We start from the raw sequence: 24,897 nt of genomic DNA on the forward strand, positions 1-24,897 counted from the left end.
CCCTCAGTCTCCAGACTCTGGGACAAGATCTTGATAGCATCACTTGGTCAGCCCAGTTCAAAATATACAGGTTGGAATTATCAGCATGCTTTGAGTTGATAGATACCCAGAAATAATGTCAAACTTTGGAATACTTCATACATTGGGGTGTTGGGGTTAGCCTTGAACTTTCCCCTCCTGCCCACACTGATTGGAGCTACCCACATAGATATGAGGAACATTTAAAACACAGTATGCCCTTTTTAAAAAAAAAAAAGTTTTTTTTTAAATTTTTTACACAAACACACAAACAAACATACAATGTATTTTTTTCTGAACAGAGTATTGGTCGGTTCACAAATTTAAGCAGTTTTTAGTCATTTCAACTAAATGATAAATTTAATTTGTCATAAATCTACAACTTATATATTCCCTTTTTGCCATAATATTTATTCTATTTTTTAAAAAACCAATATTTCCCTTCATCCTAACCTTTAATTTTAGCCAAATTCAGTTTTTCCCTTCATCTCTATATTAAACCCCTCAAATTTAAAATCTCACATAATATAATTCCTAGTATTTCCTTATATTCCCTTAATATAATCATTAATGTTTTCCATTGTCAGCTATTTCAATATCCAACATCTTAATACAAATCAATTATGTGGTGTTACAATCATTCATTTTTTATAAGGATAATAAACCCAATTGTTTTATACCATACATTTCCTTAAATCTTGTTCTAAATAATACAATCCAACATCTTAATAAAAGTCAGTTACATAGCCATCTTTTCTCTTTATATAATAAACCAAATTTTTCACCATATATTTCCTTGAATCTTCTCTAATTTTCAATTATTTTATCAAACATATGTATTTATACCTTTTCAAACAACTTAATCATTTCTACTTTCACCATCTAATTAATTCATAATATAATATCATTTCAACTTTTTAAATTTCCATACATCCAGTTTTCACATTCTCAACTTTTTCTTAATACTCATTACATATATAAATCTTACATCAATTCATATTTCAATTCTAAGTATATATAACATATTCCTCTTTCATTTCTTTCTCCATTTCTCCCTTTCTGTTTTTATTTTTTTCTTTTTCTTTCCCCTTTTTTTCTTTTGTGCTTTAAAATCCTGAACTCTCCTATTTTGCCCTGTATTTCCCATTATTTCCCATCTCTTTTCTCTTTTTCTTATTTTTCCAGTTAATCCCAGTGTAATCATTTTGTATCTCAAAGTCATGGACTCTTCTATTTTACCCTGTACTTCCTGTTGTTTTCCATCCCTTTTCCCTCTTTCTTGTCTTTCCACTGTTAATCCCAATGTAATTATTTAATTTTTAAATATTCATTCTCCACCCTTTTTCCCCTCTTTGTCTCTTTCCAACCTTTCTGTTTTTTCCATTATTAATCCCAATGTATTCTTTAAAATTCTCATTTTTATTGTTACTATCCAAAACTCATTTAAATTCCCATAGTCAATCTTGCTGTCTTTGTCTTCTTCTTTATTTTCAGTCTCTATGTCTTGCTTCTCAATTGTTGTTTCCTTGTCACTTGATTATACTCTAACACAATTTTTGGATCATCAGATTTCGGTTCTTCATGTAACATTATAATTATTTCCCTTATTTCCATTTTCAGTGACAAATACATCATTTTCATCATTTCCCTAATCTCCTATGCCATTTTATTCTTTCCAAATTGATATTGTTCCATTTAAAAGTTTTGTTGTATTCCTCTTTTTATTTTAAGCAAAGTCAAGCCGCTTGCAGACAAACAAATCCTCCTTAGAAGTTCTCATGACTGTTATCAAAAGTTCAAAATTTTTTCCAAAGCAAAAGTTCAGTGTTGTAATGGTCTTATTTCTCCTGAAGGTGTCTCTCTAGAATCCACAATTCCAATCAGCAGCCTGAAAAAATATCCATTTTGTTTCAATCCACATTAACAGTCTTTATTACTTTTCTTTTCTTTTCTTCTTTTTACCTTTAAATATGCCAAATCAGTTTTAGAGTCCAATCCAAATTACAGTCTTTCCCCCCCCCCTTTTTTTTTTTGGTACAAAGCTTCTATTACAGGGCTTAATTTCCAAGTTCTCTTTAGTTTTTCTCTAACATTCAAAAAGGATTTGCTTACTTTCTTTCCAATCCTTTATCCATTATGGGGTTATATTTCTTTTAGTTTTTAAAGTTCTCCAAATATTTTTATTTAAAAGTCAATTTTCTTTTGGGGTTTTTGTCAATTTAAATTTCCGTTTCAATCATCTTCTTTCCTTTCCCCCATGCCCATTAGTCACTGTTATTCTGCTGGGGTTCTTTCAAATTTAAAAATCTTTTCCTTTTTTTTTTTTTTTTTTTTGCTTATGAGTTGGCTGTCACTCACCCGGCTTCAAAACTCTGTTCCAGTCACCACTCCTGCTCAATGCTTAGTCCGGTTGCCCCAGCTTCTTGGCGGCTGCAATGGCCGCCGCTCCTGCTGCCGAGTAGGAGAGAGTTTCCTCTGACCTTCGAGGAACTTGCCTGCTCCTCTTGGTCTTCCGAAGTGCCTCTCCTTCTTCCCCGTCCCTACAAGATGGTTCCGGTCTGAAAACCCCTTGGCAGCGGCTTGTCAATCCGGGTTTTCGCAGAGCTCATCAGAGCCCACTATTTCCCTGACAAACACAGTACGCCCTATAATCAAGGTAGGTAGTTGTGAAATGATACAGACAACCTATAAAACTACTGTGTTCCTTGTATTTCAAGAAAGTTTTTTTTTAATTATACCAAAAGGGCTTAACAAATTTTATGACACTGACTTTTTAACTTCTAATTTAAGTCAAACCCATATTACATACTATATAGTAATATACTGTATGTTTATTGCTACATGTAACATATATCTAAATCCCCAAAATGCCCTATGTATGTTTATTTTCTCCTTAGACATTCAGAAATGCTTCTCTGAGCTATTTAACTACCACTGGAGTTGGTTGGCTTGTGTTGCTGGCTGGTGTCAGCTTCAGCACTACTGGCTGTCATTTTGAACTGCTTCTGAAGCACCAATTTTGCAAAAAATAAAATAAAAATAATAGCCTGTATTTGGAAGACAGAGGCAGGAGAAGGTGAGCTGCTGACAGGCCCTAGGCCTGTGATGGCAAACCTATGGCACAGGTGCTACAGGTGGCACACGGAGCCATATCATTGGGCACGCGAGCATTGCTGTAGCTCAGCTCCAGCGCATGTGTGTGCCAGCCAGCTGATTTTTGGGCCTTCTGGTCCCACCAGAAATTGGGAAATGGGCTGTCTCCGGCCTCTGGAGGGCCTCCGGGGGTGGGGGAAGGCCGTTTTCACCCTCCACAGGTTCCTAGAAAGCCTCTGGAGCCTGGGGAGGGTGAAAAACGGGCCTACCGGGCCATCACGTGTTAAAAGCGGGGGGGGGGGCTGCGCGCAAGTACGAAGCACATTGAATTATGGGTGTGGGCACGCATGTGGGCGACCTCCCTGCACTCCCCCCACTTTTGGCACGTGACGGCAAAGAGATTAGCCATCACTGCCCTAGGCTATTAATATCTTCTGCTGGAGTAGAGTGGCTTCCAGGCTGTACTTCCTCTTTCAGCTCCTCTGTTGTTGATTTGCTAAAATCTGTGCCTGATCCTCCTTTGCTTTCAGTTGCTTGCTGTGCTGCATTTTACCCTGATATCTGTTCTACATTATCCTCTTCAACTTCTTCTCTTCTTCTACACAACAAAGATCTTTTTCCAACACACCCACCAAAACTCAGGTGCTAAAAGTGTCTTCCTTTTGCAGTTAGAGCTCTAGGTTTGGTCCTTTACCCCTTTTGTTCTGTTAAAGTCTCAATAGGCAAAACAGCACATGGAAAGAATAGCTTGTGGTGACTTTTGAAGGTTCCCCTTCTACAGTGGTTCAGAAAAATACCATGATTTATAGCATTAAAAGCTACTGAGAGATCAAGGGGAGTCTGGAGGGTTGCACCACCTATGCTGGCTTAGTAGAAATCATCAGTAAATATCATCAGTGTCATTGATGCCTTCTTCTCCCAGAAATCTAACTGAAAGCTTTTTTCCTCCAAATTTTCCTGACTACCTTTTCAACAACCTTTCTCACAAAAAGGGAAGGTTAGAGACTGGTTTAAAGTTGTGTAGGACTAATGGCTTCAATTATGGCTTTAAGAGAAGCAACCGTTCCCTGTTTAGGAAAGCTGATACTATTGCACTGATCCCACCAAATGTAATTTCCTATCTGGCCTTCATGGGCCAAAAGGAGATGAATCTAATAAATCCAATAAACATTGGATTTATTGGAAAATTCTGGTTTCAGAATTTTTAGGATTTTGTCAATCTTCCTAGAAGTCATAGGTTCAATTCTATTCCATGGAACTATGCAATGACTTTCCCAGTTCAACTCCAAGCAAATCCACCTAACTTTGTCAGATAACTAGATAAGAGTGGCTCATCAGATGATCTGTGAGTTACCCCTTTCCAAACTGAAATGAGTTATCTTAAACAAGGCTGTTGGATGGCTATTTTTCTATGAGAAGAGTGTAAAATATGTTTTGCTGCTTCTGTCCTTCACTTTTATTCTAATTGAGGCTCTTATTTATGATTAGAGAGGTCACTTTTCATCTTTCTCCAATGGCATTCTACTTATTCTTCTGGTGCTTCATCTTTTGGAATCCATCAGAGAACCAGGATTGTCACAAAGTGAAAGCCATACAGAAACAATTCAATCTAAGGTCCTCTTTATATGCCCATTCCAGGTCACAACTAATATCTTGGTTCAACTGCCCAGTAGATCCTTAGGGAAACTCCAAGGTATCTCAGTAGCCTAAAGTGAACCAATCTAAGATAGATTGGTAGAACTAATCTACCTCCCTGCAGAATGAGGCACCACCACTAAGTCCAAAAGTGATGAGAGAGTTTACACCATGGCAAAGAACTGATGGTAATATCCTCTACTACCAGATCATGCTGCAATTGCCCTGAAACAAAAACCAGATCTAGTGTGCAATCCTGGTGTGTGTCAGGTTCTTAATGATCAGGCATATGATTACTACGGGGCTATGAACGAATGAACTACTCCAAGATTCTATGCTACCCATGTACAATTTAAAGATTCCCAAGAGTTATCAGTGTGGAGACTCAACCGCTAATTTAATGACAAAGTACAGCAGCACAAAACTTACTTGCTCCTTAGAGCCCATTTCAACAACAGGGTCTTATATTCATATCTCTGAACACACCTAGGCTTTGGTCATACATGCTAAAATGGCTGCCTCATTCATAATCATGTAATGGATAAGAATTTTATTAAATACCAACCTGACATTTAGTAGTGGCAACCAGACCGTAGGGCCACCAAGAAACCAATTATATCCCCACCCTACCCCCCCAAGATTCTAGCAATCTCTCAACTTCTGCCTCTGAACCTAAATGCTCAGCAACCTAAGGGTTGTTTCACTGCTGTGGGTTACTTCATTTTCCAATGTCACTGATCAACAAATAGTGCAAAACAAGTGTCTGAGGTAACAATTTCAATCTGCACATGAGGGACAGTCTAGCAAGATAACTTCAGTAAATGGGTGCCTGGGCTAGATCTTAAAGGGCAAAATGACCAGATAGCTTCTTTCCAGCTCCATTTCTACCAGTGTAGAAATGCTGTGTGTGATTTGGCCATGCTTTTAAACAATTGTTAAAATATGTCATTTAAATTAAATGTGTTTTATTGCCATAAATGCTGGAATTCTTTCTCTTATGGCTTTTAGGCTAATGGCAATTAGGTTGGTTGAAGTACAGGTAAGCTTTCTCTGTAACAGTACCTTAGACTGAGATCATCTTTGTGTTTCAGATTAGCCTTTAGAACATTTGTTTAGGATTCTAAGCAATTTTAAATATATCAGCTCTGTTCTTCATTCTTTTCTCTATTGTTGTTTTAGAACACTTCAAAATTTTAAATCTGTTGTAAATGAATAGTAATTTTCAAAAGATACTTTACTGAAGTATAGGGTATCACTTTATACTATGTTCCAAATTATTTTGATAAGGGAAAAATTTATTTGCCTATCAAAATTACTTTAATAATTTGACTTCTTTGCACCCAAAGTAACTCCAAATCAGTCACAATCTTCAGATAATTCAACTGATAATTTGTCCCATGGATTTAATTAGAATTAAACCTGTTATGTAAAGTACATAAATCAATTTGTATAAAAAGTAGGAATGGATTTCCCCTATTTACATATTGTATTATGAGCTTGGAAAGAAAGCGTCACCTCCAACATTGTCTCACTTCTGTTTATTTTGCCATCTCAGTATTGATGCTCCTGTGAGCAGCGAACGCATAAATACATCAGGGAAAGGAAAGTTTTACATTTGTTTCCTGTGCATCTAATTTAATTATCGAATTATTTTGAACCAAACAGATGTCTGATATGATCCTGAGTTGGTAGGCAGATAGCAGCTGTGGTATAAAAGCATCAAATGTGAAACTAAAGTTTTGGGTATTGTACTGTTCTATTACCATAAATGATGTTCCCCAATATTAGCCATATTGTTGGCTGTATTCATACAATAAGCTTGATTAATTTTTAAACTTGCTTCATGGATGGATCAGTGTTTTTAGGAGTCTAACTCAGTTTAGTGTTCATTTTATGGTTTATGTGAAGTTAGAAAATTGGTTCAGTAAATATCAGAAATTATATAAAATTTCAGATAAGGAAAGCCTTTAATAGAAACATGTTCCTATTCCATTCTTTCTAGTGGACTTTTTACTTTTTAAAAATCAAGATTGGATTAAAGTTTTAGCTTGAAATGGAACAATAAGGTCCCCCATAGTATCACAAAGTTTATCATTTCAAGCAGCAAACCATGATGCTAATGTGGAATGTAACAAATAAAGTAATAAATAAAGTAAAAGTGGGTCCAACTAGATGATCACTGAAGGGCCCTCTTTGTTCTTAATATTGTAAAAGAGAAAATGCTTGTAATTGTATCCAGCATGTAGGCAGGCACATTCCTTTCAAGTAGGATTTCTACTTCAAGGCCTCTCAGTTGTCACAGATAAGGACAGTCTAGGTGATTTACATTTTAAGGTCGGAGAGAGGATATGACCATATGCTTCAGTAATTTCTTAGAAGAATTATAACTGTTTTGCAAAGATAGTAACAAACTCAGTAATTAGGAAATGTCAATTAAAAATGACAAATGTATATGACCATATGAATTGCTGACTTCACAGAATCCTTTGTTTGAAACTGTATAAATGCTTTGAGCTGAAAATCATACTTCGTTCAAACCTCTTTGGTAGCGATACTAAGGTTTGATCCTTTATTGCAATAAATAAATAAACTGATTCTGTCTGCCCTAAAAGGGATGTTTCTTGAATTCCTTTTTCCACAACAATGCAATTTACAAATCAGAAGTTCAGATGGACCCAGATTTGAAAAGCCTGCTCTACTGAATAAGTAGAACAGTTTTTCTTGGGGCTTAATCTTGAAAAATTATGGATTATATCATGTGGCCTAAATAATCAAAAGATTAGTTCCTATTACAAGGCCCACCCTTTAAAAATCTGCATATACAATTATATATTTGCTACCATTGATAGCTCTTCTCCCACGATGGGGCAGAAGGTGGGATACACTGGTCAGACAGGTTTCCGCCGGGGCCTCTTCTGCCAAATGCCATTCAAGGGCAGTCTAATTCGCATTGAGCGGAATTGCCTATTCAACATGGCTTACAGCCTTCGTCTTAAAATAAATTATAAAATCAACCAGCCTGACATTCACAGCGGTAACTGGTCCACACGCCTTCAACTCCGGAACTCTGATGCAAAAGTTATTCCGGCTGAACGCTCCTTGGGCTAGTCTTCCAAAAAGCGTATGCGTCGGAGCAGAGGCAGCCGGCGCTGGCAGTTAGAGCGAGGCGCGAATATATCTTGTCTCCTCCCAAATTTCGTAGCGCTGAGAATCGCTCGCGGTCGGCCTTCCTGCCGGGCCTCAAGCAGAGATTCACAACTAGGGCTGGAGTAAGAGGGCGGCCTCGAGGGAGAATCGCGGGCGGAGCGGATTTCTCCACGCCACTGGACACAAAGCGCCGGCGCCGCCTCCGCTTTGTCGCCGCAAAAAGCCCTTGAGTGGGTGGCGCCCGCGGGGATAGTTCAGTCCTTCCTCTCCCTTTTTCATAGCGAATGACTCGGATATTTCCCAACCTACCGGCAGCAGCTACAATCTAAACGAGGGCCGGGGCTACCTCAGAGCCTTCCCGCGAACTCCATGGAGAAGGCAGCTACAGCGGCGCAAAGCCCCGGGGACAACGTGTCAGCGGCCGTGGCTACAGCCAATAGTAGCGGCGGAGGCAGTAACAGTAGCAGCCGGAGTAGCAGTCGCCCTACGTCGGGCGGCTCCTCGCCTTCCACTTCTACCAGTCGGGGTCTCTCGGGCCGGCAAGCAGGAGCTGTGGCCGTAGCGCCGGCTGCGAGGCCGGATGGAGGAAGCAGCAGCAGCCCCAGTTCAGCTGCGGCCAGTCCAGGAGGAGGCTGCGGCGGCGGTGCCCAGGGGGGACTGGCGGCTGGTAGGAGAACGGAGGCAGTTCTGGAGGGGACCTTGAGCAAATACACCAACCTCATCCAAGGTTGGCAAAGCAGGTACTAAGGAGAGAAGGTAGTTTGCACGGTGGTGAAAAGAACCCTCGGTCTTCACTGTTAAGGGAAAGAATTCAGATTAACTCTCCACTCCCCGTTCTGCCTCCGGTTTCTCGAACCCAGCGGATTTGCTAAGATGTGGCGCCGATGATCATTTATTTCTCTTTCTTCCACTTTTACAAATACTTTTTTTTTAGATTGATGCTCATCCTAAAGTTTATGGAACCCAGCATATAATCTCTCTCTTTTCCCATTCGTCTTCATAGGACTTTTTCAAAGTATATTTTCTCTCTCTCTGAAGTTCCTTCTTCAGCTGATGCTGTGGAAATTCGCAGCACCTCAGATTTCTGATTGCTTTTAAGATGTCAAAGTTGGTACTTCCACAAAAAATTTCACTAAAAACTCTTTCTCCTGCCTATTGTATTTTTTTCCCCACTGCTTCATGGTGTGTTTCTGAAGCCTGTTGTTTGATGTCTTCTGGTTGTTAAGTTGGCTATTGTTCATCTAACTGCTGGAGACCTGCTTTCTGACATTGCCTGGTACAGGCTTAACTTTAATTTTTAATGTGGTATTAAGGCCTTTGAAAATCCAAAAAGTTAGTGGCTGCCATTTGTGAATTTTCCTGCAATGGACACAGTATGCCAAAAATGAATAAATTGGTCAGGTAAATACGTGGCTGTTTAGGAGTATATACTGAAGGTTTAAAGGCTATAGTATAGATTTTCCTATTGGCTTTTTAAAAAATTAGACAAAAATGAGGAATCTGCACAACAGCAGCATGAAGATAAATCAGAATAATGAAATACTGTAGTAATGTGTTTGGAAGGAAAGTTAAAAGAAAAGAAGTTTGAAGTACCAACCGTTACCACTTAGATGATTATTCAGTCATTGAATAATCAATGATTAAATCATTTGATGCTTTTGGTATTTTGGTTAATTAAAAACTATTCATCTGCGGGGAGATACATCTACCTAGTTTGCTCAATAAATTAACTGGGGAGAAGATAGTATGGATATTCCACATGGCTAATACATACACTTTGCCTAAAGTGAATTCTGCTTATTGCTTATTGCTTAGTGCATTGTAAGCCTCCCTGAGTCTCCGGAGAAGGGCGGCATATAAATCAAATAAAAAAAAAAAAAGATCCTGGAATATAAAACTGACAAGTTGACAGATTACAAAAATGTGAGATTGCTCATATAACCACTGGTAAAAAATACTGTTTCATTCCCATTTTAGCTGTATCTGCTTGAATAATGCATTGATAGAAAACATATTCTAGTACTTTCAATAAATATTGTTTCATCTAGATTTTAAATCAGTACAGAAAATCATCTAAGTGCTAACCGTTTACTATTCTAATTTAATTTTCTACATTTAATTTTATAATTTTTGAATAATAATTGCTTTAAAATGCTGAAATATTGCCATTTTGGCAGATCATAAGAGATGGACGATTTGGTGACAAGTTGGATTGAAAATGTTATGTGTATTTTTTTCTGCAAATAACACCTTTATGATTGTTAATATTACAAACTCCACCAATTTCTTGGAAGGTGAAATAGAAAACTGAAATAAAAATCATGAGATTTGTGTATTGAGAAACAAAACTTAATTGATATCTAAAATCTTTCCTTTTTAAAATATTTACTAAATAAAGTAAAATAAAGAAGTATTCTCTTATATGTATAATATACAGAGTTGAATAGTATTGATTTTTTTCAAGTGGAATAGCATTGGCAAAATTATTCTGATTGTGGAGGAATTATACCTGGGTGCAACAATTGTCTGTTACATCTTCATATTACAAATGGTTGGTAGATGATTTTTTAAATTTGTTATAGCTGAAGTTTTGTTTTTCTGATAATACAATGAAGAAAAGATACATATTTTATTAACGGATCAATTAGTAAATTGATGGAGACATATAGTACATCAATATACCCTTTAATGAACTTGGTCCATAAATAAATTTGGTGGAGATAGATTTGAGGAAGAGGATCCAAGACCAGATCCCATTGTCTTCCTGGCCTAATAAAATTTGTTATCAGTTCTGTTCCATGATGTCACAGCTAGTGGGAAGATCAAGGTCCTTTTTTCATAAAACTTAATTAGGTACAGGAACAGTCAAATTTTCTTCTTTATGCCATTAGTATTATTAGTAAGGGTTTTAAGATTTTATAATTGGTTTCATCTTGATGCTATTAAACAAAAGTGTTTCACAGAATCTGCACTCTGATTTTAAATGGATTTGCCCTAAAATATTAGGAAGAAGTATTCCAAAGCAAGTCCTATGTTTTCCATTTCCCTGCTTCCTAATTGTTATGCAGGAAGGAAACAAATGGGTTCCTTTTCTGTAGCAGACTTTTTACTAAGCAATCTGCAAACACTTAAAAGTTCAGGAAACTGTCAGGTACAGAATGATGAGTCAGGTTATTCCTTATGTAAGGGTCTGTAGTGATATGTATATCTAAATAGTGGATTGTTTTTCTTTCTGTTTACAACCAAATTAATGTACATGCCTGCTAGGAAGCAGCACATAGGAAAGAAACAGCAGGTATTTTAAAAATTTCTTTAAGTAGGAGGAAAGAACTACAGGTAGTCCTTGACCTACAAGTTTGTTTACTGACTGTTTGAAGTTACAGTGGCACTGAAAAAAGTGACTTATGATCATTTTTCATACTACAGAATCCTCATGGTCATGAAATCAGAATGGCTCATATTTATGGCTCATATTTATGACAGTTGCAGTGACCCAGTTGTAGTGACAGTTGCATATGATCCCCTTTTACAACCTTCTGACAAGCAAAGCCAATGGGGAAGCAAGATTCACTTAACAACTGCAGTGATTCACTTAACTGTGGTAAGAAAGGTCATAAAATAGGGCAAAACTCAACTTAACAAATGTTTCAATTAGCAAGGGAAATTTGGGGTTCAGTTGTGGTTGTAAGTTGAGGACTATCTATAGAGGGAATCCTGGACTTACAAGCAAAATTGGAACCAGAATTTCCATTGTTAAATAAAGCAGTTAAGTGAGTCATGGTTGATTTTATGACTCTTTTTTTTGCCAAGGTTGTTAAATAAATCACTGCAGTTGTTAAGTGAATCTAGCTTCTCCTATTGACTGTACTTGCCAGAAGCTAACTGGGAAAGTCACAAATGGTGATCACATGACCCCAAGACCCTGCAACTATCATAAATACATGCCAGTTGCTCAAGCACCTAAATTTTAATGTTACTTTGGGGATGCTACCAAGTTTAAGGCCAAGGATCATTTGTAGGTCACTTTTTTCAGTGCCGGTGTAACTTTGAGCAGTCACTAAATGAATGATTGTAAGTCGAGGACTACCTATAGAGTAGTGTGGGGAAGAGAGGCAGTGGTGATACTCCTGATTTTACATGACTTGTCCACAGCCTTCTCATTCTGATAGCACTACTACATGCCCTAACTTTAAATAAACTAGTTTCTTTCAACTTGGTTTCTATTAATTCTCATGTAATTTTAAAATACCTGTTAAACATTTTTTGTTCTGTGGCATTATCTCTGTTTCTGATTCATAAGGTCAACAAAGATATTGAGGCTTGAGCTTCAGCAGATAACCATAATGAATGGTTATCTCACTATTTACTATTAACTCCAGAGGAATTCAGCTCTAGTATGTTAAATATAAACATTCACCTGAAGGACAGACTGTATAGTAATCCATGAAAGTTTATGCTGTAACTTGATGTTATTTAAGATGCCACAGGACCCCTTCTTCTTTATGCTGCAATTGCTGCCTCTCTTGAAGTTGTCTTGAATAAGGAGATTTTTTTGCTCCCACCGTCCGATTGGCTTGCAGATGTTTGGAAGGGGGGCTGTTATTGCATAACTTCAAACTGTCACTAAGTGAACTGTCGTAATTCTAGGATTACCTGTATATGGAACCATTTCAGAAGCTTTGTGCAAATCAAATACAGGTAGTCATTGATTTATAACCATTCATTTGGTGATTGCTTTGAATGAAGGGGACTTGCAATTAACCTGCAAAATAGCAGTGTCACAGTGTCTTTGAGGTCACCTGATTGTGATGCTTGTCCTTGGGCACCCAGTTTGAGATTACAATGTGACAGCAAGCCATGTAATATGATCACTACAACCTTCTCTCTCAAGGTCAATAGGGTAGCTTGCAAGTCATTTCCATAAATCATTACAACTCCCTTCTGAAAAACCCTATTATAAAATATGAGATCTCGGGGATCTTTATATTTGAGGCACCCTGCTGCCACCTATATTTCCTAGCACTCATCCATTGCCTTTACTAGCCTACTCATCTTTTCTAGTGCCTGCCACTGGCAGCCCTCATCCCTATATGCTCTTTAGATGAGATTACCACCTTTTCCTGTTTAATGATCCACACAACCCTGGGGTTATGACAACAATGGGGTCTGCTAGCATTGTCCTGGTAACTGCCTACTTGCCCAATTGCCATCATAACTTGAGGACTATCTTTATGCCACGTTCTCTAAATTTGTCCTCTTAAGTTGTTATGAAGTACATTAATAGTTGAGATTAGGCATTCTCATGAAAGTGGCATACTTGGTTCTAGATAAACATTGTCCCATGTTCAAATAGAGGGTGGCACAGTGACTCAGCAGTTAAGATACTGAACTTGTTGGTTGGAAAGTCGGCAAGCCAGGTTTGAGACTCGAGTGCCACACAATGTGGTGAGGTCCCATCCTCGCCCCAGCTGGGAAGGTAACAATGCTCCATGACAACATGCTGGCCATATGACTGTGGAAATGTCTTCAGACAGCACTGGCTCAATGGCTTTGAAATGGAGAAAAGCACTATCCCCTATAGTCAGCAAGCATTAGAGGAGTAAAATCCACAGCAACTTTTTTATGTTCAAATATCTAAATATTTTGACTGTTAGTTTAATCATTTATCTAACAAAAATTACACATTTGTGTTTCTTGGTATTACAGGTACCGTGTTTTCCCGAAAATAAGACCCCTGTCTTATATTTTTTTGAACCCTGAAATAAGCACTTGGCCTTATTGCCATGCACTCAAAGCCTGATCGGGCTTATTATCAGAGGATGTCTTATTTTGGGGGAAACAGGGTAGTTCTTGACTTACAACAGTTCATTTAGTGACTGTTCAAAGTTACAACCACACTGAAAAAAGTGACTTATCGGCATTTTTCAGATGATCATTGTACATCTCCATGGTCATGTGATTTTACATTTGGATGCTTGATAACTGATTCATAATTATGACGGTTGCAGTGATCACCTTTTACGACCTACTGACAAGCAAAGTCAATGGGGAAAGCAAATTCACTTTTTATTTTTTTATTTTTTTTATTTTTTTATTTTTTTATTTTTTTTTAATTTGATTTATATGCCGCCCTTCTCCGAAGACTCAGGGTGGCTTACAATGTGCTCAGCAATAGCCTTCATCCTTTTGTATATTTATACAAAGTCAGCTTATTGCCCCCACAAACTGGGTCCTCATTTCACCTACCTTAGAAAGGATGGAAGGCTGAGTCAACCTTGAGCCTTGGCGAGATTCGAACCCTGCAGTAATTGCAGGCAGCTGGTCTTAATAAGCTTAATAACAGGGTGCCTTAAACCCCTGTAGTACCAAGGCTCTTGGTTTAACAACACGTTACTAATTTAACAGCTGCAGTGATTCACTTAACAAATGAAGCAAGACAAGTTGTACAATGGGACAAAATTCACTTAACAAATTTCTCACTTAACAACATAAATTTTGGGCATAATTGTGATTGTAAATTGATGACTATCTGTCATGGTATGATTCTAGTACTAAGTTAAAGAGTTGGTTTTGGAAGAAAGTTATGCAAAAATGTTTTACTACAGCTGACTGTGGAGGCTTTTTGCAAGCGACTCTTGGCCACTGTAGCAACAGAATGTAGGACCCTTCTGTATTTATATCATTCTCTTTTGCCTGAATGTTTTCTTCTGGTATTTATAAGAAGATAAGAACAGTTAAGTGAATTTAAAGTGGTGCTCATGTGCCTCAATAACTATTGCATATTTACTTAAATTGCAGTGCATTTGACATTTGATTGATCAATTTGAAGACATCCAGACTTTTATGTAGGAACTCAAGATGGTGCACAAAGTGCTCCTTCCTTCTTTTTTTAAAAATGTGTTATTTATTTGTACTTGATATCCACAATAAATTTGCCAGGTAAGAAAAAGAGTCACTGGCCCAAAGTCACCTTGCAAGCTTCCACTCCTTGAGGGAGGGTTTATTTTTTTGCTCCTAGTCCAATATACTAGCTATTAATAATAGTAGCTATTAATGTTCCTCTAAGTAACTAGTTATTTTTCTCTGATTACTGTTTCTACTAATATTTCTAGAAGAAATGTTAAACTGTTGAACCTTCAGTTTTAAAATCTCTTCAGCTTTCCTTTGAAAAATTGGTGTCACATTGGCTACTTCCAGTCCTCTAGCTCTAAGGCTGATTTGAGAAGAGTGAGCTAAAATAGAAAATGACTTAGAAAATTCTGTTGATGCTAATGTGGTTTATTGATTTAGATTGTTTTGATTCACCACTGAAGGGAATGTATGCCATATATACATAATAGAGTCCAAAGATATCTGTGAAGTTTTGCAAAAAAGTCAAAATGTTAGCTTTAAGGAGATGAGAAAATTTAGAATGCATATTGGAAAATTTATACTGAGAGAAAAAAACAGTATTTCATCTTTAATCTTGCTACTTTGAACAAGCCACTGATTCAGTGAGTTACTCAGTTGTCGAATGTGGTGAAAACCACATGTGAATGTGAAGCAAGCATGCGCGCAACACATGCACTTCCAAATCGGTAAGGAAAGTAAGTAGATTTCACCCCTGGTTCAAACTTATGATAGTACTGGAAAAATACTTACGAAATATTCTCAAAGTTACAACTGTCACCCCTCCTCTTCACAATTACAAGTTTGGATGCTTGACAGTTGGCTTGCTTTATAATAGTTCATGCAGTTGTGTGATTGTGATTTGTGATCTTCCTAGCCAGCTTCTAGTGGGAGAAGCTGGATGCTGTTATTGGCCATGGTAAAAAGGCTGTAAAATCAGGTATGCACCTAATGACTTGCTTAAGGATAGCATTTCTTAGTGACTGAAATTATGGTTCTGGTTGTGGTCATAAATTAAGGATTTCTGTACTTTCTGCTTTCATTCCTATCTTAGCTTTCCTCCATCCAAAGACCTGATGATGCTGTGTCATCACCAAATAATCTTCTGTGGTTCTTCGAAAACTTCTGAAGCTGAATTTCAATCTTCAATTCCAGAAATATTATCCATTCTTGTTATAGAGAAAAAATTAGCAACTTGATATCCTTAAAAAAAATTATGGGGGTTATGCTTTTTAAAGTCACAACTGTAGCATATTCCTTAAATAGGCATTTTTAGATTGTATTGATTTTAGTAGGATGGATTTAGGTATGTCTGTTTGTTGGTTTTATGGAGCTGTTGACCGACTTGTCCTTGCTGTATTCAGTATTTTCATTTTTCTACAGCAAGTGGCTATCAGCCTTCTCAGGTAAACTAACTAGGAGACATCACTAAATGAGCTAGCTGGGCAGAGTCATTTGTTGAGATGAAGTGGGGGGCGTTTCTGTATAAATTGAATAAGTAAGTAAGTAAATAAGTAAATAAATAAATAAATACCCTGTTCCTCCCAATTAAGACATCCCCTGATAATAAGCCCAATCGGGCTTTTGAGCACATGGCAATAAGTCCAAGCGCTTATTTCAAGGTTCAAAAAAATATAAGACAGGGTCTAATTTTCGGGAAAACATTGTACTAATTTTTATTGAAAGATTATATTAAAAAAATGTTACAGGTCTGGAAGTACAGACTTCCTGGCTGCCACTTTTAACTGCTCAATCCATTAGGGAGGGTCCTTTCTAAGTTTCTTTCTTTGACTGTTGAGCTACTAGGGGCTCCTGCCTCTCTTGTCTGATTGTTTCCTAGGCAGCATCTCTTTGCCTACTTCCCCAAGGCCATCCACATATTCAGTTAGAGTCACAGATTAACAGACACACTCTGCACTGGAAAGTAAGGAAAGTCAAGACTTACTACTTAGATGGGCAACCACTGGGGAATTCCATGGTTGTAGACAGTGCTGTGGAGTCGGAGTCGGAGTCGAGGAGTCGGAGTCAGAGGAAATTTTGGGTACCTGGAGTCGGAGTCGGAAGTACAAAAAACTGAGGAGTCGGTGTCGGAGTCGGAACATTTATCTCCCGACTCCATAGCCCTGATAGTGCTGTAGAGTCGGAGTCGAGGAGTCGGAGTCGGAGGAAATTTTGGGTACCTGGAGTTGGAGTTGGAGTCGGAAGTACAAAAAACTGAGGAGTCGGAGTCGGAACATTTATCTCCCGACTCCACAGTCCTGGTTGTAGACTGGATTTGGAAAGTAAAAAAATATCTGCAAGATGGCACTTCCATACTGCTACAAAATAAACCAAATTGATGTACTGATATAGTCCTCAGGAGTGCAACTTGATTGAAGAACGTGTGATTTATAAACTATCAGGGAGTTCTTAAAGAGAAAACTCCTTAAAGCAGCAGTTTTTTATTAATTAATCACCAAGACTGTGTAGGGCTTTCGATTTAAAGGCAAAAAGATCCTTTGGGTTGCATGGGATGGAGATTTGCCCCTTCCAGTAACTTCTGAAGAACAAACTTTCCTTTTTTCTGGGAAAACTCATAAGCTCCCTGATACCAGAAAAAGGCACATGGTAGAACTTCTTTCAGGAAAATAATTATTGTATTCTCTGAAATTACTATTATAAGAAGGTGTGCTGTACTTCATAAATAGAGATAGTGTGACATATTTACCTTAGTAGCAGTTAATGTTAGTATTCTGATAATTTTTAATATTCAAATATATACATTTAATTCCTCATCTAATAATAATGAAAAACGTATCAAAGAAAGGTGAAGATATTAATTGTGTTTATATCAAAAAGAATGAGAATTTATATAATTTCTTCTGGATTTATCCATGAAGAAAGGTTGGCAAGAACTCATACAAACTCAAACAATGCAAGATATAAATGAAAAAGAAACCACAGGCTCGTACAATTGTTCTATGTAAATCTTGGAAATTGATTAGACTGTCCTAATCTATCTACCAGTTTATATGATCAACAGCACTGTGGAATATACAGTAAATATTGACATAGACATTTGCTTTTCTTCACTTAGTAGATAATATACCGTATTTTTCAGAGTATAAAACACTCCGGATTATAAAACGCACCTACCTTTTGGGGGAGGAAAATAAGAAAAAAATCTGCCTCCCAGCAATTTTCCTCCTTGCAGCAAACCGCAAACAGCTTGCTTTAATTTCGTTTTCATTTTCAGCACAGCCCGATTAGCACAAGAAAAAAAAATCTGCCTCCCAGCAATTTGTCTCCTTACAGCAAACAGTGGAGGCCCGCACGGCAATAGGCAATGGCAATCCCTGCAGCCTGAAACAGCTGAGGGTCAGGAGGCTGACCCAACCGACAATCAACTACTTGTGCTAATCAGGCTGTGCTGAAAGTTGAAATGGGCTGTTTGCTGCTTGCTGCAAGGAGGTAAATTGCTGGCTGTGCTGAAGCTGAAACAGGCTGTTTGCTGTTTGCTGCAAGGAGGTAAATTGCTGGAGGCAGAGGCCAAAGGGTGGGGCCAGCGGTGGAGCTACTTTTGGTGTATAAGATGCACCCAAATTTTCACCCTCTTTTAGGGGGGAAAAGTGCGTCTTATACTCCAAAAAATACGGTAAATCTTTATATTTATTCCCAGCTTAGTCATGTGGGTGATCAAGTCTTGCAACTCTCTTATTTCAATGGATTTTTGGGGTATGAAAAATGTTTTCATGGATAAAGATAAATACTTTTCTTTGTTTGAAACATGATAAATTTGATAGTTTTGTAATATTTTGATAATCAATTTATTTAATAGCTCACAAAAGATGAGCTATGAAATAATGTATTTAGATATTGTTATTAAGGCTGTGTACAGTATATTTATTTGGAAATAAATAAATAAGGAGAATAGATGGAGTGTAGTCAAAACAAAAAGTTTTCCTGTGGAAACCCAAGGACATTCCAACAGGTGCTGGGAAGAGGAGGAGTGGAGTAACCAAGCAACTGGCCAGCACCTCTATTGGACAATGTGACTGATGACTTGAGGGAACTTTCACTTTTTAATTAGGTGAAAACCATGGGAACTTTCAGAATTGGTTATCACCAGTTGTGCCAATATGACGTATCCAATAAATTGTTCTTTGAGGAATCTACCTGCCTCAGAGTTCTGCTTTCTATGGGTGCATTACTTGGAATGCTAACACACAGTTGAATTTCCTGAGGCTGATATTGAATAGGCTAATCATTGCATTGGCTTCATATCTACAATAATATCTGGCATAAACCCATATTAGAAAATTTATGAATAGTTAATACTAAGTTTGGCACCAGGATCTGAACTGAAATTTAGACATAGGTATGGACTGGTATTCTAGCTTCCTGGTGTAGCACATTCGCCAATTATTACAGAAGAGATTTATGTTTGCTTTTAAAGAATGGTATGGGGGAGAATCTCTGGTGAACTCTTTAAAAAGATCTACCACTTTTGGTATTCAGATATAGTTGAATTACAGCTCTTATCACGAATGAAGGCGAATATATGTGTCCCAGGATAATGTTGCAAGATCTAATCTGGGTTGGTCATTGGGACCGGAGGTTTTGTTTTCTGACTTGTGTTGGAACCTGTAACCTCTGGTGCCAGTGACAGACCCAGATTGGATCCTGCTACAGCTCTTATATTTGCTGGGATGGGGTTGGGAGAGATGTAGCCTTTATTTGGAAGGCTCTTGTTGGGAAAGGCTTTAAAACTTCTGTATGCTATTTAGCCATGTTTTCAAGTTATAACAAAGTCATTCTAAAATCACCTAGTATTTATTTATTTATTTGTTTGTTTGTTTATTTGTTTATCAGACTTATATGCCGCCCTTTCTCCACAAGGACTCAGGGCGGCTCACAGCAATAAGCAACAACAAGTCCAAATTAAAATTCTAACAATAAAAGAATTTAAAATTCCCATTAAAACCCCTTCAGTCCAGGCCAGCCTGGCGAAACAACCATGTTTTAAGGTCACGGCAGAAAGAGCAAAGGTCGGGGGCCACCTGGAGCTCCAAGGAGAGCTGATTCCAGAGGGTAGGTGCGCCTACAGAGAAGGCTCGCTCTCTAGGGGCCGTCAGCCTACATTGCTTGGCCGATGGAACCCCAAATAGGCCCTCTTTGTGTGAGCGCACCGGGCGATGGGGAGCTGTTGATGGCTGCAGGTGATCCACCAGATACCCCGGGCCTAAGCCATGTAGGGCTTTATAGGTAATCACCAACACCTTGAACCTCACCTGGAAGGCAACCAGTAGCCAATGCAGGTCACGCAGGAGGGGTGTGACATGGGAGCATTGGGACAGTCCCATCACTACCTGTGCGGCTGCATTCTGCACCAGCTGAAGCATCTGAGTGGTTTTCAAGGGCAGCCCCATGTAGAGAGTGTTGCAATAGTCGATCCGGGAGGTGACGAGTGTATGGGTGACCATGCGTAAGGCATCTCGGTCCAGGTAGGGGCGCAATTGGCGCACCAGACGAATCTGGGCAAATGCCCCTCTGGTCACGGTCATGACATGGTCTTCTAAGGTCAACTGTGCATCCAGGAGGACACCTAAGCTGCGCACCCTATCCACAAGGGGCAACACCTCTCCCCCTATGACCAAAGATGGAATATTCCCTTGGAACTGAGACACCGGTACCCACAGCCACTCTGTCTTGGCAGGGTTGAGTCGGAGCATGTTCCTCCCCATCCAGAGCCGCACCGCCTCCAGGCATCAGGACATCACGTCGAGGGCATCACTGGGCTGATTTGCGGTGGATATAAAAAGTTGGGTACCATCAGCATACTGATGATACCCCACCCCAAAACCATGGACGATCTCCTCCAGCGGCTTCATATAGATGTTAAACAGCAGGGGAGAGAGAACCGACCCCTGGGGAACCCCACATGTGAGGGGCCTGGGGGTCGACCTCTGCACCCCAACACCGCTTGTGAGCATCCAGAGAGGTAGGAGGAGAACCACCGTAAAACAGTGCCTCCCACTCTCAACCCCTCGAGGCACCGCAGCAAGATACCATGGTCGATGGTATCAAAAGCCGCCGAGAGATCTAACAGGACAGGGCAGAGGAATATCCTCTGTCCCTAGCCTTCCGGAGATCATCCACCAGTGCAACCAATGCCGTCTCCGTGCTGTACCCAGGCCTGAAGCCCGACTGGTACTGGTCTAGGTATGATGCTTCATCCAGGACCAGCTGGAGCTGACGTGCCACCACGCTCTCAACAACCTTCGCAATAAAGCGAAGGTTGGAGACAGGACGAAAATTGTTTAAAATAACTGGATCCAAGGTGGCAATTTACCATTGCCTCTTTTGTGTTAATTATTTAGTAATGCCAGAACAACATGAGTTTTTCTTTGGTCAAAAGTAATGTGGTCCCTGGTTGATAACATCTAGGTTACTGACTATTAGGGACCTATTGACATTGGTTGTTCAAGAGGAAGACCAGGAAATCCTGCTCTGCCTCTTGCTGTTGGAAAATAAAAAAACCCAGAAATCAATGGAAAATAAATCATATAGCTTGAGTAGGGGATAGATAAGTTCATGGATTTGAGATCTGACATGTGTTTGGAATTTTCATATATATTCCTTCCATTAATTCCATCTGTAATTCCAGTTGTATTTTTGTCAGTAATAAAATAAAATGTACTAGCAGAGCATGAGCAACGTATATGCCATATACATCCTATAAAATGTTCTGTGAGTCTCTCCTAGCCTCCTATACATTTCTGAAATATGGTGGGCTGGTGGTACCTGCTTCTTATCTCACTAATACTGTCAGTGCATTATTTTTTGGTGAAGTAGGATGTTTTGCTGGCTGATATTTTCAGTTTGAGCTATGGTTTGAGGTGCATTTTGTTACACTCTTTGCAATTGGTAAGTGGTTTATGCCCTCATATCTGTGATGTTTCAATTACCATATGGTTTGAGTACCTTTAGACTCCAAAATCCTGTGAAATCCTTGGCCCTCAGTTTTTCCATCATAGATTTTACATTCCATCCGGTCCCAGCAAATGAAGTCTTAATAAACTCTACTTATCAATCTATACAGTCTTGACATGGGCTTTAAAGATAAAATCCATTCTACATCTGTTTTCAAAAATATCCAATCCACGTAACAGAAGTGAACAACCCAGAAGAAACAAACACCACCACCAGATGAAATAGCTGTTGTGATCTTGAGGGGTAACGTCACATTATGGATGATCTTGGAATACTATAGCTATCATGTGGATGGAATTATTTTTTGGAAAGGTGCAAACAGTATAGCTATTGACAAAGAAACCTATTTTTTACTGAAAGGTTTACTGCATACTGTATCTGTGAGAGGCTGTGAAATCTGTTTAGAAATGTATTTATTAACTCTTTATCTCAGATTTTGATTCCAGAGATTCTTGGCTTTACTTTTGGTATTTGCAGATTATTTCCCATTCAAGCACTCTCAGGTTATGAATTGTGAGCTATTTAGGTATTAAGGCATTACATTAATTAGAAGAGGCCAATTTACAATAGACTCATATCTAATACACAACGAACAAGAGAAGCAGACCTTATCCTAACAATCATATTAATTTAACATAATAAGCATTCATGAATGTAATTACATTTTTAATCCAGAATAGTGCATAGAAATAAACTTTCTGGTTTGTAGAATTTAAGTTCTTAAGTTGTTTCACCTTTGCCTTCTGTTATTTAATTGTTCATGCAACAACTTTGGTATGTGTAAGGGCTTTTTAGGATAATAATAATAATAATAATAATAATAATAATAATAATAATAATATTGCAAACCAAATCTATGGATACCTGGAAAGAAATAACTTGCTTCCTGTAGAACACAAAGGATGCTGCAAAAACTCAAGAGGAACAAAGGATCAATTGCTGATTGACAAGCTAATCCTAGACTATAAGAAAGCGTTTGATTCAGTTCCCCATAGTTGGATCAAGAAATGCCTGGAAATCTTAGGCATCAGCAGCAACATACAAAAATTCATGGAATCTTCAATGAACCTCTGGAAAACGAAACTTATGGCTAATGAAGAAGAACTGGGTGAAGTCGAAATTAAACGAGGCATTTTCCAGGGCGATTCTCTTTCACCCCTACTTTTTATACTCTCAATGCTACCACTGACAATCATTTTGAAGAAGATGAACTGTGGATACGAACTTGCAAAGAAAGGACTGAAAATCTCGCACTTGATGTACATGGATTATTTGAAGCTGTTTGGTAAAACAAAAGCTGAACTGAATTTATTAATTGAAAACACAAAAGAATTCAGCCAAGACATTGGTATGCAGTTTGGAATTGACAAATGTGCAACAATAGCAACTAAAGCAGGCAAGATCATAGAAGAGGATGGAATAGAACTAGAGAATGAAGAAATGATAAAGGCAGTAAAATCAGAAGAAGGCTACAAGTACTTGGGGATTTTAGAAGCCTCTCACTTAATGCATAATAAAGTCAAGGAATTAACATCAGCCAAATACATTCGGCGAATTCGTAAGATATTAATGTCCAAATTGAGTGGAGGAAACATCATAAAAGCCATAAATACCTGGGCTATACCTGTGATTAGATACTCTGCAGGAATAATTGACTGGACCCAGATGGAGTTAGACAATTTGGACAGAAAAACAAGGAAGCTTATGACAATGAATCATGCCTTGCACCCTAAAAGTGATGTTGACCGATTATATTTACCAAGAGCAGAGGGTAATTGAGGACTCCTACAAGTAAAGCAGACTGTGGAAGAAGAAAAACGCAGCTTGAATGATTACATCCAGAAAAGTGAAGAACCAATGATTAAGGAAGTAAATAAAGCAGGCTTTTTAAAGACAACTAAAACAAAAGCAGAATATAAGAAAGAAGTAATGGAGCAGCGAGCTGAAAATTGGAAAAGCAAAGCTCTGCATGGCCAATACTTGAAAAGTATTGAAGGCAAAGCTGACCAGAAACTAACTTGGAACTGATTAAGATCAGGAGTACTGAAAAAAGAAACAGAAAGCTTTATTTTGGCAGCTCAAGAACAAGCCCTAGCCACAAACTGCATGAAGGCAAATATTCAACATGTTACCACCAACAGTAAATGCTGCCTCTGCAATGAGAAAGATGAGACCACCTAATCAGTGGATGCAGCAAAATTTCACAAACTGACTACCTACAATGCCATGACCGTATGCTAAGATCATTCACTGGAAATTGTGCCAGAAGTTTGGATTTGAGTACAGCAAAAACCACAGGGAACATCAGGTTGAGAAAGTTTTAAAGAATGAGAAACTCAAGATCTTGTGGGACTTTAGGATTCAGACTGACAGGCACTTGGTCCACAACACACCTGACATAACAATAATTGAAAAGAAAAAAGTATGGTTCATTGGCATTGCAATACCTGGTGATGCACGGATTGAAGATAAGCAGCAAGAAAAAATCACAAAGTACCGGGACTTGCAAATTGAAGTTGAGCGACTGTGGAAAAAGAAATTGTGTGTTGTCCCGATTGTAATTGGAGCCCTTGGAGCAATACCCAAAGGGCTACTCCGCTATTTAGAAATTCTAAATTTGCCAGACTTGAACATTTTGACTCTACAAAAAACCACCTTACTCGGAACAGCTTACAAACTCCGACGATACCTTAACAGTTCCTAGGTCCTTGGTTAGGACTCGAGCTGTTGAGCTATTAACCAACCTCAAAAGCTGTGAATCTCACTAAAGATTAACCAATAATAATAATAGTAACAGAATAACAGAGATGGATGGGATCTTGTAGGTTATCTAGTCCAACCCCCAAGCATAGTGGCAGATGGCAATCCAGTCTCTTCTTGAAAGCTTCCAGTGATGAAGCTCCCACAACTTCTGAAGGTAAGCTGTTCCATTGCTTGATTGTTCTCACTGTGAGAAAATAGTTCCTTATTTCTAGGTTGAATTTCTTCTTGATCAGTTTCCATCCATTATTCCTTGCTTCAGATGCTTTGTGGGTTTAGATTTCCCAACTGAAACCCTGGCTCTGCTGCTGTTCACTATTTTCATCATAACAGGTAGTCCTTAACTTACAACTATAGGGGATGATTCTGTTGCCATTGTCATGC

The 24,897-nt window shown here is 38.5% G+C and overlaps 1 protein-coding gene and 1 long non-coding RNA gene across 3 annotated transcripts in view; one reads left to right on the forward strand and one right to left on the reverse strand.

Moving 5' to 3' along the window:
* Positions 1–1,418: 1,418 nt before the first annotated feature.
* LOC132709564 (uncharacterized) lies at positions 1,419–7,871 on the reverse strand. The gene is made up of 2 exons (XR_009620595.2): positions 7,587–7,871; positions 1,419–1,906 (listed from the first exon to the last, which is right to left on the reverse strand). It is a non-coding gene; the product is annotated as an uncharacterized LOC132709564 (long non-coding RNA).
* OSBPL10 (oxysterol binding protein like 10) overlaps positions 2,332–24,897 on the forward strand; it is a 114,138-nt gene continuing 91,572 nt past the window's right edge. For both annotated transcript variants that reach the window (XR_015734274.1, XM_034403952.3), the window contains exon 1: positions 2,332–8,633. Coding sequence is in view for 1 of the 2 variants with exons in the window: in XM_034403952.3 (XP_034259843.1) it covers positions 8,263–8,633 (371 nt within the window). In the remaining variant the exon portion in view is untranslated. The remainder of the gene's footprint in view (positions 8,634–24,897) is intronic.

The sequence above is a fragment of the Pantherophis guttatus genome, chromosome 4, assembly GCF_059756535.1.
Source record: "Pantherophis guttatus breed Tessera chromosome 4, ASM5975653v1, whole genome shotgun sequence".
NCBI lineage: Eukaryota > Metazoa > Chordata > Lepidosauria > Squamata > Colubridae > Pantherophis > Pantherophis guttatus.